Below are 16,465 nucleotides of genomic sequence, written 5' to 3' on the forward strand. Positions count from 1 at the left end.
ACAGCTCCAGTCAGCCGCCTCAACAATAGAGGCACGGAAACATGGCCCATTCGGACTCAATGTCCCCCACCTCCCTCGGGACGTGGTCGAATTTCTGCCGAAGGTGGGAGTTGAAGCTACTTCTGACAGGGGGGCTCTGCCAGACATTCCCAGCAGACCCTCACAACATGTTTGGGCCTGCCAGGCCAGACCGGCATCCTCTCCCACCATCGAAGCCAACTCACCACCAGGTGGTGATCAGTTGACAGCTCCGCCCCTAACCCTCTTCACCCGAGTGTCCAAGACATGTGGCTGCAGGTCCGACGACATCACCACAAAGTCGATCATCAAACTGAGGCCTAGGGTGTCCTGGTGCCAAGTGCACATATAGATAGATAGATAGATAGATAGATACTTTATTAATCCCAATGGGAAATTCACATTCTTCAGCAGCAGCATACTGATACAATAAATAATATGAACACCCCTATGCTTGAACATGGTGTTCGTTATGGACAATCTGTGATGAGCACAGAAGTCCAATAACAAAACACCACTCGGGTTCAGATGGGGAGGGAGGGGGGGGGGATCATTCCTCCCAAACACGCCCTTCCAGGTCTCACTGTCATTGCCCACGTTAGCATTGAAGTCTCCCAGCAGTACGAGGGAGTCCCCTGAAGGTATGCCCTCTAGCACCCCCTCCACCACCTCCCTCGTACTGCTGGGAATGTCAGTGCCTTTAAATGTAAACCTGCGATACTAGAGAGCCGATCTGAACCCCCCAAACCCCCCCCCCCCCGACATACAAGCATGTTATTGACAGCAGTTGCTCTCTTATTGAAGCCAGAAGTTCGTATGTATGTAGTGTGTGTTTGTTTTTTTTCTTGAGCTTCCGTAATGTTTTATTTCCTTTTGGGAGGAAATAACGTATATTTATCAATCTATTTATATTTATCCAGAGGCCCGGGGACCATGATACGACAACAGGCGGGGGCGGCTAGACCCTGCTCTGGACTGGCTGCCAGGCCACCGTTGAAAGTAAATTTCTTTTTGGGACAAATTAAGTATTACCTGACAGTCAGACAGCTCTCCCGTATTCCCTCGTCCATATTCGAATTCGGCCAATCAGCCGCATCACCTAGTGTTAATCACCGAATTAAACGTTCATAAGCACGTGGAAAACGTGTAAAAACCACGCTGACAGTGGCCGTGATCTCTTGAAGCTATGACACAGCGGAGGTCTATATTCTGAGTACCCCGACCACAGATTTTGAACTACAGAAACGGCTCATTGGCTAAAGGTCACAGTCGACCACAGTATGCGCTACAAAAACGCCGATAACACAACAGCAGCCTTGCCTCTTGTGTTGCAGCTGCGCAGACGCTGACGTCAGGCTTAACGTAACTGAGGTGAAAAACGTTATCCAGCCGTTCAGATAAATAAACAGATCGTTGAGTAACTAAAAGTCGAATATTCCGCCAAGGCTAGCACTCAATACACTTTGAATGACTCGGCCGCGCTTCTGCTCTCGGTGCCCATCGAGTAGGAGGGGTAGCCCATGCTGTGATTTGTGCCTCCTCCCCCTCCTCCGAAGAATGGAAGGGCTCGGCTTGTGAGATCACATCCTAAACAGTCGAGCTACTCAAAGAGTGCACGTTTCCGCCGGGCTGCGTGTACATCTGCTGATGTGAAGCCACCTCCGTCGTGTCGAAACATGAGGTTTACATAACTCAGCTTTTATTTTTGCTTGTTCCCTTTTCTTTGTCGTTTTATTTTGTTTTACTGGAGGGAGATAATCGCTACTGAGTCTGCCTCGAAAAGCGTTTAGAAGTAGCGTCGTCGTCACCTGGCGCGTCTACTGGGCATATAGCGGATGATGTGGTCGAGGATACCTTCGGACTATGTGGACAAATATGAGCATACAACAGGTAGGTGAAAGCTCTCGAGGGCGATGTTTTGAAATATGTTTACGGCCAATCGGGGTGGGCGCGCACAAAGCGATTCGATTAAAGGCTGCTTTGTCGCCGAGCTGGCAGATTGTCTCCGTGGCTGGCTTTTGCATATGTGGGTGCTGCCTGGCGATGGAGCGCATTGACAGGGGTCTTTTTGTTTTTGGAGCAGTTCAGACTGCCTTTTACACGTCGCCCCAGGAGCAGAACGTCACAAGCTTCTGAATCATTGGGAATTGGAAGATGCGATAGCTAGTAAAATCGCCAGCGTTTTAAATGGCACGACACTGGCAAGCCGAAGGAAAATCGCAGCACGTTGCTTCCCCGCGTACCCGTGGTATTGTTAGCGGGGTTCCTCAAATTAATCTGCCAACTACAATTGCAACGTGTATGGTAAATGGACATATTTACTTGTCTTGTTTATTCCATCATGAATCAGGCGTATTGTGACGGTGCTGCCTTTTGTGTGTTACGTCAAAAAGGACACTATACGTAATACGTTTTAGACTTCTTTTTTAGGTCATTCATCTGTCTGTGGTAAAGCTCTTGCGGGGAACAAGACGATTTTATAAAGCATCAAGAGCCTAATAATAGTATATGTAAAGTTATCTTAAAGGCGCTATATATTGTTTACCAATTTACTTTTTGCAAATTCTTTTTGTTTTAATACCCACTAGTAAAGGTACTTTCATAGTGAATCGAATATCTCTCTCTAATGTAGAGGAACCACAACACAAAGTTCATCTGAGCCAGGATAAGTAACAAAAAAGGAACATGGTTGGTCATAGCAATGCTAAATGTTTTTTATGTCACCACAGCCAAGTAAGGCAAGAGTGTTGCATTTTTTTTTAATACAAGCCAGTTAAATGTTAAGTTAAATGTTAATATTTGCTTGACAATATTTCTGCTTAAAGTCATGCAAAAATAACTATATTGAAGCACAGCATGAAGTATGACATAGTGACTAAAACACCAGACCCTAAACTGCAATGCTGTCAGTGCAGTTCCTGCTTCTGCCTCATTGTGTGACCCTGAGCAAGTATTTAACCTGCCTTTTATTTCAACTGTAAAAATATCAATAACCAATTGTAATATATTTGATCTTTTATGGTGATTCAGAATAGATAAGCATTTTTGGGCCTGGCCATTATTTGGATGGGAAACAGGTTGCTAGAAAGTAGTTTTGGTGAACCCATCACTGCAAATTTATGGCTAAGGAATCGGAGTTTAAATGTACAGGGTGGTCCAGATCTAACTATGCAACTTTTAATGCAATAATTGCATAATTAGATCTGGACCACCCTATATAATCAATAAAAAGAATTAACCTGTTTTCTTTTTTGAAAATACAAGTGTATTCTGTAACCAGTGGCAAATACATTTTTGTTTTATACTTTAGCTTGTTTTAACTTGATAATGAAGTCCTTGATCTAGTGCACTTGGTTAAAATACAGCTTATTATGGTTGTGTAATAAGTAAATGGCCCATGGCGCCATACTGAAATTTTGAAAGTCCAGTCGGTTCATCCACTTTCAAGCTTGTAATCTAGTTGTGTGATCTGGAGACCTTGTGAAGGTGCTACTTAACATAAATTAATAATAATAATAATAATAATTCATTACATTTATATAGCGCTATCCACACAGGGAGGAACCGGGAAGCGAACCCACAATCTTCCACAGTCTCCTTACTGCAAAGCAGCAGCACTACCACTGCGCCACCTTAGTGTTAGCCTGGAGCTTGTGTAAAGATGACAGCCACTTGATTTGGTTCTAGATTAAGGATGAAGTCAGTAATATTTGTATCAAAAGCCACATATGTAATAATTTATTTGATTTGGCACAGAGAGGCTGTTACTTTAGGCTTCTGTGCTGATGAACTCTTGTCTTGTTCAGAGATCACATTCTGAGTTACATGTAGGAGTTGCTGGGTTGAATTTTATTGAAAGCTCTTAAATGTTCAGTATGCTTTTGTTCTTGGTTGCTGTTAGTGATTAAAAAAATCCTGCTACAACCCACTATAAAAATTCTTGTTAAAGTTGAGCAGTGAGATTTTTTATATTGTGTGGGTAGCTACTGTTGATCTGTATTATCCTTTATTGGGTGCTCTTTGAGTTTAGCATTCATCAAGAGAAGGATTTCTTGATTAGTTTGAGAAATTACTTTATCAAAGTATAGACCTTGATGCAATTTTGAAATTGAATTAGCTAAAAAGTTGGGAATTTGGGACTAGATATAGGTAATTTAAAACACTTCATAAACAAAGGAATGTTTTTATTACATCCATGTGAAAAATATTTTGTTTTAGAGAATACTGTTTTATTCTGATGTAAGGGGGAATTTGCTGCTGAAAAAGTTAGTGCTGTTGCTTCGAAGCCCATAGGTTTTGTATTTCAGTTGTTGAAGGTACTATACCCTCTTCTAGGTCTCCACATCGGTAAAATAAGAAAATGCCATGTTTATTTTTTTTGGTGATCCTAAATTTCAAAGGAACATCATTGTTTAATTGTACATAAAAGTAAAAATGAATTTGTCATCTGAGAATGCCAATAAATGAACTGGAGGTACATACATTTGGAAATGGTAGACTGTACTTACATTTGGAAGAGGATTTTCTGCTTACAACAGATAATCTGCTGTATGCAGGCTTAAAGGGGCCATTAAGGTATTAATAGGCATCCATCTTGTAATTAAATGGTTTAGTTTAACAAATGTTAATTTGCTTGATTTTAATGTAAAGGTGCACTCTTCAAGTAGATGAAGTACTTCTACAGTGTAATAGGGCTTTAAAGATTATTCAAAATTGTTGACAAAACTTTGTTGTCAATTTACATTTACATTTTTTTACTCCTGTGGGTTATTGACTTGAATCTGTTTTTGTAGTGTACTTCCGCTATTTCATACTTACTGCACTCGCCTGCCTCAGCACTTTCTCTAATGCTACATCTTTCAAGAGCACAACTAACAATACCTACTGAAAATTTGTTCATATTCAGTGTTTTCACGCAGGCCTTTTAACTGGACGTACCTGCTCTGACACTGACCTGACACCCAAAGCAGTGTATTCTAGTTTAGCTTCAAGTTTTCTTCCCATGGCACCTGTAGCGTGTAGATATTGGATGGTTGAATGACTTCATATTTTTTGCATGTTGGGATGCGGTCTAAGCTTTTAAAAAAAATCTGCTCTGGTCCGGGAAAGACATCGTAACTATACAATATCAACATGTTTCTGTTTTCTGAAACACATTACAGCAGACTGGTTTAATTGAAAGTGAAAGCTGTGCTTGGTTTCTAAAAGTGTCTACAGGCGGACAGGGAAAAGGAACACCCTTGGCTCTGTGCTTGAATAGAAAATCCACTTGCATATTTGGCCGCATGTTCATTGCTATCCTTGTAGAAACTACTTTATATTACAAAGGCAAAATTAGGGAAATAACAAAAAATCGAAAGGCCATCATGATTTATTTGGTACATTTGAGCATACTTTGGTGTAATTATTTATTGAGAAATGGCATATCACAAAAAAATGATTTTTGAAGACCGTTGCAAAGTAGATAGACTGCTAATGAATATGACACAACTTGATAAGCATCGCATTTAACCAGGTTTGACCTGAAAACCTTGTATTTGTTGTTCTATATTCACGGTTGGATTTTAAGTGTGTTCATCATGTTTGAATCCAGGTTTATTATTATTTATTTTGTTTAACTTTGAATTTTATTGTTGTATAAAGAAGGAAGAAACATTTTGCTTCTTTTTATTTAAATGTAAAAGTGAAAAACAATGTGGTAATATGATAATGAATTTAAGTTGAAACTGTTAGGTTTTGTGTTTCAAATTATTTTACTAAATATATATAGGGATGGGACAGTGCCAAATAATATTTGTCACAGCCTTTCTCATTTACAACCACTAGTTTTCAGATAAGGTTATTCATTTATTAATCATTCCAATATTCACCAGATTAATCAATCATCAAAATGCTCCATTGTGGGATCCCTCCAATGTACATATTAAGTCTGTCAGGTTGAAAGTCACTATTTAAATGTAATTCAAGTGTATGATAGAAATGTCTTATTCTAAAGCAAAAACTGACATTTGAATATGAAAGATCTGCAGTTTGTTTTACCCCCAATGTTAAGTTTGGCATTGTGTTGTCCCATACAATGCTATATTTTTACAGATCTGTTTTCTGTACTTCCCTGATCAGTCTCTTAATAATTTTGACTGGAAAGCAAATGTCATCTTTATTAACACTGAAAAACACCTGTTTCACACCCATTCACAACACGTTTTAGGGCTGGGCTTTTTCTGTGTTTTATCTGCTTTGCTTTTGGATGTGAAATTGCACTAGGAACAGACATTTAAATAGATCTCTGGTGCCCTAAAAGTGTTGTTTTGCTCCTGGTCCTGTCCTACTCCTAAACCTAACATCACTGAATTATGGCTATTTTTGTAAGCATCTACTGCAGTAAGAAAACAACTGATTTAATTTCTCATTAATGGTAATAGAAAATAACTGTCCTATTTCTGAGGTTCTTTTTATTAATATTATTACCATTTTTAAGAGACTTTTCACAGTTAAACCAATGTAGTTTAAATACCTCGGCCTACACACCATTTCACGCACGTTCTGTACGTTAGTTGGCTGTTTGCTTGGCAAGCATTGTCTTAAAATGGTGTGAAATAAAACAAAATGTTCTTATCAACTGTAATATATTTTTGCTGCAGTAGGAGAGGGAAGAGAGGCTCATTACTTTGATCACCTACTTCTGCCCGCAGCTCTTCATCTGCAGAATATCATGTTGAGCCCTGCACAACATGTGGCCTATGCCTCTTAAGTGTTGGTTTATAGTTTTTATATTGTTTATAGTTTATTTATAGCTTTCCTCCATATTGTCTATTACTGTAGTAGTATCCTGATTAACATTCAAACTCATATTTATAGAATTTTTGTAAGCTGGTACATATTAAACTATTATGAGTTTAGAAAGATGTACATCATTCTCCTCATTAATGGTTTAACAGCCGTTTTCCGGGATTATGCAAGGATAGCTAGTTGCCCACCCAAGTTATTGTCCTCTGCTCTCCGCGGTCCTAGAAACCCTGTTGGATGCCTTTTTTAGATTTACAAGTGCACAATGCAGCTTCTTTTCTGTTGCCTGATACCTAATAAGAAACACTGCCATGTCACCTTCTGCATTTATTATTTGCCACTCCTTATAGCATCTCCTTTTTTTGTCAGTTGCCTCCCCTTCTTCAGTATTCTTCTGTATATTTCCTTGTGGTTTGGTGGTCCATTTTTCCAACTGCAGACTTCTGTTCGTATTCACAAGTGATGAAGATGAAACCTCATTTACTTTTGCTTACCAGTATGTTGGCAAATGTGCTTGTCAAAGTCCCCTTCATCCATGCTTCCTCTTAATTTTTGTTTTTTGTCTCTGACTAAAAAAAATCTACTTCAACCAAGAAATGTTGAGATATTCTGCCTTCTCAAAGGATAATCTTCACATTTTTCACCATGTCCTCATCAAATTGTTTTATTTGCAAATAGTCTGTTGTATTCCATACACACCAGATACATGTTGTTGACCATAACTAACACCACATGGAGTATAGCTGAGAGAGAACTTGTAGCTAAGCAGTTGCATACAACAGTTGGTGGCACTTATTCCATTGACCATTGTTTACATCCAAATTCTGTACTCTAAGGGAGGACAACTTGAGAGGTAATGGGAGCATCATCTTTGGCAAATCCTTGCCAGAGAATTCCAAACTTGAGAGTCTCTTTACCCTAAACATTCCTGGTACAAAAGCTAAAGTCCCTGTTATAACCATCAACACCGGTTCCTTCATGCCCCTTCAAGTAACCACCATTGCAGTCACCTCCATCACCCTAGCTCAAAAATTTTCCCTTCATTGGTTCTGCTAGTCTGGGGGGGTACATACAGTACTAAGACTATAGTCATCATTTGTTTACAGACAATTATTTTAACAACTACTACATGCCGCTCCCCGTGCCTGCCCAGTAAACAACCACAGCATTAAGAAACTTGTACCTTTAACTATTCTCACTATGAATTTCTGCAACTTTACTTTTTCACCTATCTCCATATGTAGCATGCATTAGTTCTCATTCTGTTAGGCACTTTTGCCTCTTTGCCTGAATCCCCCTGCCCCCCCAGTCATGCTACCAATATTCCACACCACAATCCTTATACTCTAACTTTGACATCTCTTGTTCATTGCTTTGCCACCAAACTGAGCTCCTCAAAGTGCAGGTCTGGGACCACTGTATCTGTGGTTTGGCTAAGTTCCCAAACTTTCTTTAATGTAGGCATTGTCTGTTTTAACCTGCATTATTATCAATCTTTAATTTAATATTGTTTTTTTGTATCAGTATGCTGCTGCTGGAGAATGTGAATTTCCCCTTGGGATTAATAAAGTATCTATCTAAGAAATATTGAAAGTGAAATATTTAATGTGAGGTCGGGTTGAGCTGATGGTTGATGATATTTACATCATCAAAGAAAATAAAACACTGTCGATTGAGAATTTTTTTTCTGCAAATGTTTGGAGCCAAAGTGGCAAACTGTAGCCATCACATTTTTAAATTTGCACACATCGCAAGAAAACTGTCAGGCATCCTGATCAGTGCACCATGTACACAGTTTGAATGAAAAGAGTATAGCTAAGTGCTGCTGCAGTGGCCGTGATTTCTCACTCTTTACAGTGCTCATTTCTGTGCTTTTTAGGTAGCTCCCTATCCTTAAAATGATTGCACATCGTGTCCACACAAGTTGGAATTCTTTAATAATCTTGGTTTGCTAGTTTTTAAAGGGTCCCTTGAAGCCTCTCATTTGCATGGTGGAATGTCGGCTTATATGGTGGGTGGCTGAATCCCAGGCTAAAGTTGTCGGCAACATTAGTGTTTTTCATTCACCATTCTTTTTTACTAACCCATTTATCCTAGGCAGGCTTGTGGGATAAAAGAAGCCAGTCTTTGTAGTTTTATATTTTACGTAACCAGTGCACTGAGATTTGGGCACTGGAGAAGGCAATTGCTGACATGGTGATACTTATTTGGTGTTACAAGGCAGTGCTTGAATTGGGGTGGTACCAGCAGCGATTGATTCTTTATATGGATCCTGTGACATCATATGGTTTTTGCTGCATGTCGTTTGCATGCTTGTTAAGAAAAGACAAAATAGGCATGGTGGCCAAGCCTCGATGATACAATAATAATAAAAGTAAATTTTTTTTTCCCTATAATACTTGTCAAGTCGCCTTTTTTTTTTTTTTTTTTTTGTTAAGAACTAGGGGGCTCCTCCCCCCTGCTCGATTAGCTCACCCACCCCCGGGTTTGGTTTACCAGATATACAATTTAAAGAGATTGTTATTTTCATGGGAATTGTTACATATGCATTATTTTCACTTTTACTTTAAACTTTTCTGAAAACAATACTGTACTTGTCCCTTATTTCTGGCCCCCCGGTCATGTGTTAGATCTCTTTCTCGCAGGACGTATAACGCTGCTCGCGTTGTGAAGGGGGGGGCGGCTGAACGCACGCTAAGGAGAAGCAGTTGGATCATCTGGTGGCTTGTTGCTGCTGCTGGCAAGCTGCGTATTCTACTTGTCGCGCTGCGCGTCGACCATTTCAAAGCCTGTACAGCAGCAGACATTTTGCCACTTCACGTCTCTGCTAGTCACGTTGTGTGGGGGGGCACTTAACATAAGCAACGGAGAAGCGGTCGGATCATCTGCTGGTGAGCTGTGTATTCTGTTTGTCGCTCTGCGCGTCAATCATTTCAAAGCCTGTACAGCACCTGCCCTTTTGTCACTTCTCGTCTCTGCCACTTGCATTGTGGTGGTGGGGGGGGGGGGGGGTTTGGCTGAATGCGTGTTAAGGAGTAGCAGTCGGATCATCTGACTTGCTGCTGCTGGCGAGCTGCATGTTCTGCTTGTTGCTTGTCGTTGTTTTAAGAACTGGGAGCACATGACGTGTTTTCTGCCAGAAGCATGTCCGTGAACTTGTTTTAAATTTTGTCTCGCTGCCTTGTCTCGCGTGACGTTAAAGTGTCTCTCGCGGGATATCAAATTGTCTTTCAGGAATTTCTAAGAAGATTACGTCTCGTCTCCCTTTCAAGATTTTTTTTTATAATAGATATGATTAAAAGAGAACAACTGACATGCTGTGTTTGAGTGAGTAACAGTAGTTAATAACTTCAAGTTTCTTGTTGGTAGATTTTATTCAAAACAATTTTATGAGGCAGACCTAATTTTAATGTTTCATGCTAATACTGCACTTTGATTTGTAGCAATTTTAAATGAACTTGGAATGAATCACCTTTGAATCATTGTAATAATACTTTCAAAGACAACAAAACTAAGTTCTGTGTCTCAAGCTAAAATGCCTACACACCATTCTCCAACCAGCTTGTGTAGACGCTTTCCTCTGTACATCTGGCTGCTGATGGTGTCATTGTACTTCGTACAGCAGCTATTTATTTGTAATCTACAGGCAGCTCTTAAACCACACCCACCCCAACCTCCCCCACAATGGTACAAATCATCGTCAATATTTTGAAAGGATGATGTGAACTTTTAAGACCTCGCATAGCCTTAGTGTCATTTGCTGGCTTTGTTGGTAGTCTTATTCTCACCCTAGGAGAAAGGGACTTAGCAAGACGTACATTTTGGTAAAAAAAACAGCCTATCATTTTATTTGCACTCTTTTGATTGCATCTGAATAGGACATTTTTTTGCTGTTATCATTAGTGAATGACAATAACAGTACAAGTTTCCAAATTAACCACGGCAGAGTGATGATTCTGAAGTAAAAATGCATGTATAATAAATATAAATATAATTAATAACAGTTGTAAAAGTTTACTTAGAAAAATGTTTTACTAGCTCTTTCAAGTGTGCCATGGCTTATAATAAATATGCTGAGCATTCTTTTTAATTTATATTTGTGTAACATATGGTTAAGGATGGCATAGTGGACTGTTGCTGCCTTATAACTGTAAGCTTTTGGGTTCAAATCAAGTCCCAGTTAGTGTGTGGTGGAATTTCCATTTTTAATTTAGTATATGTCAGTTTTCTGTATGCTTATATTTGTATTTTGAGATGCCATCTATTGTGATTGAATAGCATCTCATCAAGGATTGGTCCTTTCCTTGTGCCCAGTACTAATGGGTGAAGCTCTGGCACCATATAACCATAAAGTACAATAAGAAGATCCTGAAAATTGAAGGATGAATGAAAGTGTGACCTTGGGTTTATACGTGTTTTGTGATTTTGCTTTGTAAAATTAATTAGTAATTGCAAAAGGAAGACTTGTTAAAGTGTGAAGCCTTGGAATTCTAGAACAAAATGAGTCATTATATTTTGTTTTCTCATGAACATGGAAAGCCTGTTCATGCTTGTCTTTTAGACAGTCAACAAAAACCCCAGTCATCCTCACCCGTTTCATTTTCAGTTTGACAGATTTGGCAGAGGTACTGGTGGGAGGTTATTGTAAATACAGTTTTTAAATTCTTATTGAAGCAAAGTACAGTAATAGAATCTGTTTCAGATGCACTGTGATAAACTACCACCCCTCTAATTGGAAACAAAGCTTGCAAAAGCCTTTGTCATGAATTTCTGAAGAAAATAGCTGGTTCTTTAAATTCCTAGACTAAACATTTGTTAGTATAATTTAGGTTGCTGTGTACAGAGATGTATTACGTGTGCTGAAAAATTACAATTGATGAAAATACAGTACATTAGTTTAGAATGGTGTATAGAATTTTAGTGTTCTTGCTTGCTTTTTAATAGTTCAGTGTCATCTAGCACATAACATTATTTGATTTATCTAACATGATAATAGTGTTGAATAGTGAATTCAGTGTCCTAGGTTTGAGTCCTGCACCCAGTCTTTATCTGTGTGGAGTTTTCACACCTTCTCTTTTCACATCTCCATAGACGGGCATGTAGAGTCCTTTAGTGCAGAGGTGTCGGCTAAATGCAAAGATTTAACCAGTGTAGGGGACAGGGACCTCCCTCTGTGTGCTGCCCCCTCAGGCCTCCTATTTTGAAGCTCCTAGCTATACATTTATCTAGGTTGACTTAATGCAAATTTATTTTTCTTCTCTGACATTCACTTTAATGCCTGCATATACTGTATATAATGCGTTTGCTTATACAGAGCTTCCTGTACTTGAATACATACATTTGAGGCATGATGCAAGATGCAGCCTAAATAGTACACACCAAGCTGTATCAAGGGAGCACATGGAACATATGTGGTATCTGATTGATACATATTTACCTACCTACCTAACAAAACTTTTGTTTTGACTGTTACAAAGATATCGGACATACCTACCCAGTAAAATGTGGCATACAGATTTGTATAGTTTTATGTGAGTTGTTGGTTGACGCAGTTGTCTTAGATGGATGGACATATTGTTGAACAAATATTGTTCTTTTATCATTATGAAAATGTCATTTATATTTTTGCTCTGTGCAGGTTAATACTTTTTATATGATATGAGTAGATTATAGTGCGACTGTAAATCTTCCTTCTTTGATGTTCTACAGGTTCAGATACACCTAATGAAGGATGGTTACCTGGGGAGAATTCAGCCTGGGAGGCATCTGCTTCTACTGCAAGTAGCTGTAGCACTCGCAGAAGATGCCTGAGCACAACATCTGACAGTGGCGATACTGGAATTGGCACATCTTGCTGTGACAGTGTTGAAGGTAAGTGGCTTTTTTCTGGTTTACAAGTGACTGATTGTCTAAACCCCATGATGGATGTTTGTTGGTAACCTCGAGAACTGTGTGTGAATGGATTGAATGATTGAAAAAATAACTCTGTCCTTTTCAGTTGTGGGTGTACTGATGCAGAGTGCTGATTCTTCTAGATCTCTTCCAACATCTATGTGGGGTCAATAATCTTGTCCATGCAGCTCTGTCCCACACCTCCTCCCCACTCAGACCGTTTTCTTCCAAGTTTTTTTACTTTATCCATCCGTCTTTCATCCAAGTTTTAATTTTATTACCGTGGTATTGATTAAAAATTCTAAAAAAGGAAGTTTTGATACCATAAGATACAGTCCTAATTGATTGCAAAGCCAATAGACTGTGCAATAATTTTTTCCCATTTTCTATTCTCAGAAAACAGTTTTAAGACTGAAAACTGACTTCTGCTGGTCCTTTGATTTAAGTATGACTGCAGCCAGAAGGGTCAGACCACACCTGACCTTAGCAGTCCTCGGGCAGGCTTTCTGTTCCTCCTCTCTAAAGAAACTGACAGAACCAATGTTAGCAGTGGTACCATACTGAATTTCTTGCCTTTATTTTTCCTACAGAAACCTATCAAACACTCACAACGCCCACATCTCTGACAGTAGCTTGTGTACTGGTCAAAGTATTGTGTTCTTAAAACATATAATTCATGTAAAAGCATCATTTAGAGTGTTTGCATATTTGACCTGCGTTACAAAAAATGATACAGCATGACCAAACAAACTCTAGAGAAGAGTGACTAGAACTATTGCAAAATGGTGGAATATGAATTGTGAGGAAAGTATGGAGGAGCTGAATCTGTTCAGGTCAACCATAGATTATTCTGTTCACTCAAAACCATTAAGAATTAATTTGAATTATCAATTTTACTCTAACATGTCAGAAATATACATCCATGTAGAAGACTGCCAGAGCACTTTGGCACTAGTCCCTGGTTTTGTTTAAATGGGATACAGTACTCTTGATTAGAATATATTTTCACACTACTGATAAAAAATCGGCGATCAGTTGGTTTAGAGTTACTTGAACATTTAGCCTGGCACCTTGAAGCACTGTGCAGAAATTACAGTTCACAAGAATGTGACTCCATTTGCAGTTACCCATTGCTGGTGGTATTTTGTTTCCTTTGGGTTCCAGATGAGATTGGAGTAAACTCCTTTGACACTAGCACTTCATCCTGGCTTGTTACTTTGTGTGTAGTTATTTCAGGGTTAGAAGGGGATTTGGCGTAGTTTGCTATAGTAGATACACACTTTCATTTCAGTCTGTTTTGTAGTCATTCATATTGTTAAAGTCCCTGTCTGATTTGGAAATGTTCTGTACGTCTTTATCTGGTGAACGTGCCTTTGAGAGCCTGTGTGATTCTTACCACTTCAGTTACAAGTACTTGTCCTTTTCTTTTGGCCACCTACCATTCCCATTGAAGTAACAGTTGCTCTTTAGGACTTTTAGCTAACTGCTCCAGAGTTATATAATAATGTATTAGTAATCACTTAGCAATAGGTGTAAATAATTAGCATTCAAAAAGTATTTTTATTAGCATTAACAAAAATATTGTAATACTTGAATTTGAAACCTGAGTACATTTAAAGAGGTGCCATGTTATGCTGTACTGTTTTAAATGTAGTTAGAAAACCATAACATTTCGACCTTTGTGATTTGTTCTTAGCGTTTCAGAATTTTGGAGTTTGTTAGCTTTGACGCAGTTCCCAATTGGCATTGTCAGGCAGTTGGACTTATTTGTTGAAATGTTTTGGGTGGATGGAGTAGATTAGAATACCTCACCTTTCCAAGGTGCTGTCTTTAGATGCTTTATTTAAAATGATAATGAGCATATTATGATGCAGTAGCAATTGACTTCTTGATTTGCACCTCATAATTAAATAGTTGCTAGTTAAAGCAAATCAACTAAACTGAAACAAAGTAAAATGTCAAACTGCAAGTACTCTTTAGAATGAAAAGATCTGACAACATTAATTGTATTTCTATACATTAAAGAAGAATTTAAATTCACATTATTATATTTTAAGACTTCACACCTAATTAGTGTGTGCCACTTGATCAAACTGGCCTTTTTACTCTTAATGAAATTGGTGTTGTATGTATTTAAAACACAAAAGCTTAAAAACTTATATTTGTAATGTTTTCTGTCTCAGCATTTTAGTAAATCAGTGACGTAAGCTTCTGTCTGTATTTTGTGTTGTGTGCATCCAGGTAACACATTCATTTCACAGTGTGATGACCATTACAGTGTTTAACATTTCACAAAACTGATAGTGGTAGATACGGTGCTATGTACAAGTTTGGGCACCCCTGAAAAAAATGAATGTATCAATTTATAACTTGATAAGCTTTTGAGGCAGCAGCTTCATTTTTACATATTTTATACCTTATGGAAACGGCAACATTTCACTAGTGAAACATTTTTTATTACACCAACAAAACCAATTTATTTGTGCATTTAAACAAAAATAGGCAGGTGCATAAATTTGGGTGCCCCAGAGGAATAATCCCATCAATATTTAGTAGAGCCTTCTTTTGCTGAAATAACAGCCTGTAGACACCTCCTATAGCCACTGACAAGTCCCCGAAATCTGGCTCTTGCCATTCAAAGCAATTTTGTACTGTCGGTATTAAATGACTACAGGTCTTCAAATTAATGCAATTAAAAGGGTTCCCAGATTTTTGCGCATCCCATTTTGTATGTTTTATTTCATAAAACTCAATAATGCTACACTGAGAATTTTGGTCTGATAAACATCCCCTTCTCTACATTTCTCTTGTGAAGACAGAGCAAATTATCATGCAACCTCAGAGGGGTGCCCAAACTTTTACATAACACTGTATGTCCATACATGTAGGTATAGAATGCAACCTGATTTTATAAATTGATCTTCTTTTATGCACAAAATCTGTAAAACTAGACAAAAAAAAGCTCATAACGGCCAAGTCTTTGTCTTGTGATAAAGTTGTTGCAGTTAGTATGTTGTGAAATTTCAGTGTAGAACCTAATGCATTTTTCTGTATGTTTACATTTGTGCAGTACAAAAATGGAATAGAGAAAAAAATATGCAGGTGCATGTGTTCAGTATGCTGACAGGTGCAACTGTATGCATTTTGTCCGCACCTATAATACTCTAATTGTGATACTGATTTTACAGACATTCCTATACTTTTATATTAACCATATCATTTTGCTGTTGTTACTGAGAAGCCCATATGTATTGACACTGTATAAGAAGTTATAAATATGTCTATAGAAAAAAGGGGTTTCTTTTTGTAAGTCTTCCAAAGGGGCCGATTGTCAATTACAAAAGTAAATATTTTACTGAAAAATTACCTGTCATTCTAATTATAATATTTTATCATTTTCCATTCTTAATTCACTCTACTCTGGTTTCTCAGGTGGCAAACAACTCGTATGATCTAAATTGTTTCAACTGCATTATTGGTGAAGTTATCTCTAAATTGGTAATTCTTTTTACCACACTGCAGAGCTGATGAATAGGTAGTTCTTTATTTCAATGTGTGTAGAAGAGCCAAGGGAGTTGAAAAATAGGTAAATAACAACCTCCATAATGGTTGCCTTGCTGCATTTTGATTTTAAATTGCTGTGGAAAAATTAAAGGATCAGCTTGAGGAAACATTTGTAATTACATTTGGAAACACTTTATTCAGTGATGTTAGACCTTGCTGTAGTCCCGTCTGTTCATTGCAGTGAAACTGAGTGTTCATGATTTGT

General features: G+C 38.3%; 1 protein-coding gene across 1 annotated transcript in view; it reads left to right on the plus strand.

The window, feature by feature from the left end:
- Positions 1 to 1,246: 1,246 nt before the first annotated feature.
- cep85l (centrosomal protein 85, like) overlaps positions 1,247 to 16,465 on the plus strand; it is a 157,551-nt gene continuing 142,332 nt past the window's right edge. The window contains exons 1-2 of the mRNA XM_028797800.2: positions 1,247 to 1,908; positions 12,514 to 12,675. Of these exons, the coding sequence (XP_028653633.2) occupies positions 1,854 to 1,908; positions 12,514 to 12,675 (217 nt within the window). The 5' untranslated portion in view covers positions 1,247 to 1,853. The remainder of the gene's footprint in view (positions 1,909 to 12,513; positions 12,676 to 16,465) is intronic.

This window comes from Erpetoichthys calabaricus, chromosome 3 (genome assembly GCF_900747795.2).
Source record: "Erpetoichthys calabaricus chromosome 3, fErpCal1.3, whole genome shotgun sequence".
NCBI lineage: Eukaryota > Metazoa > Chordata > Cladistia > Polypteriformes > Polypteridae > Erpetoichthys > Erpetoichthys calabaricus.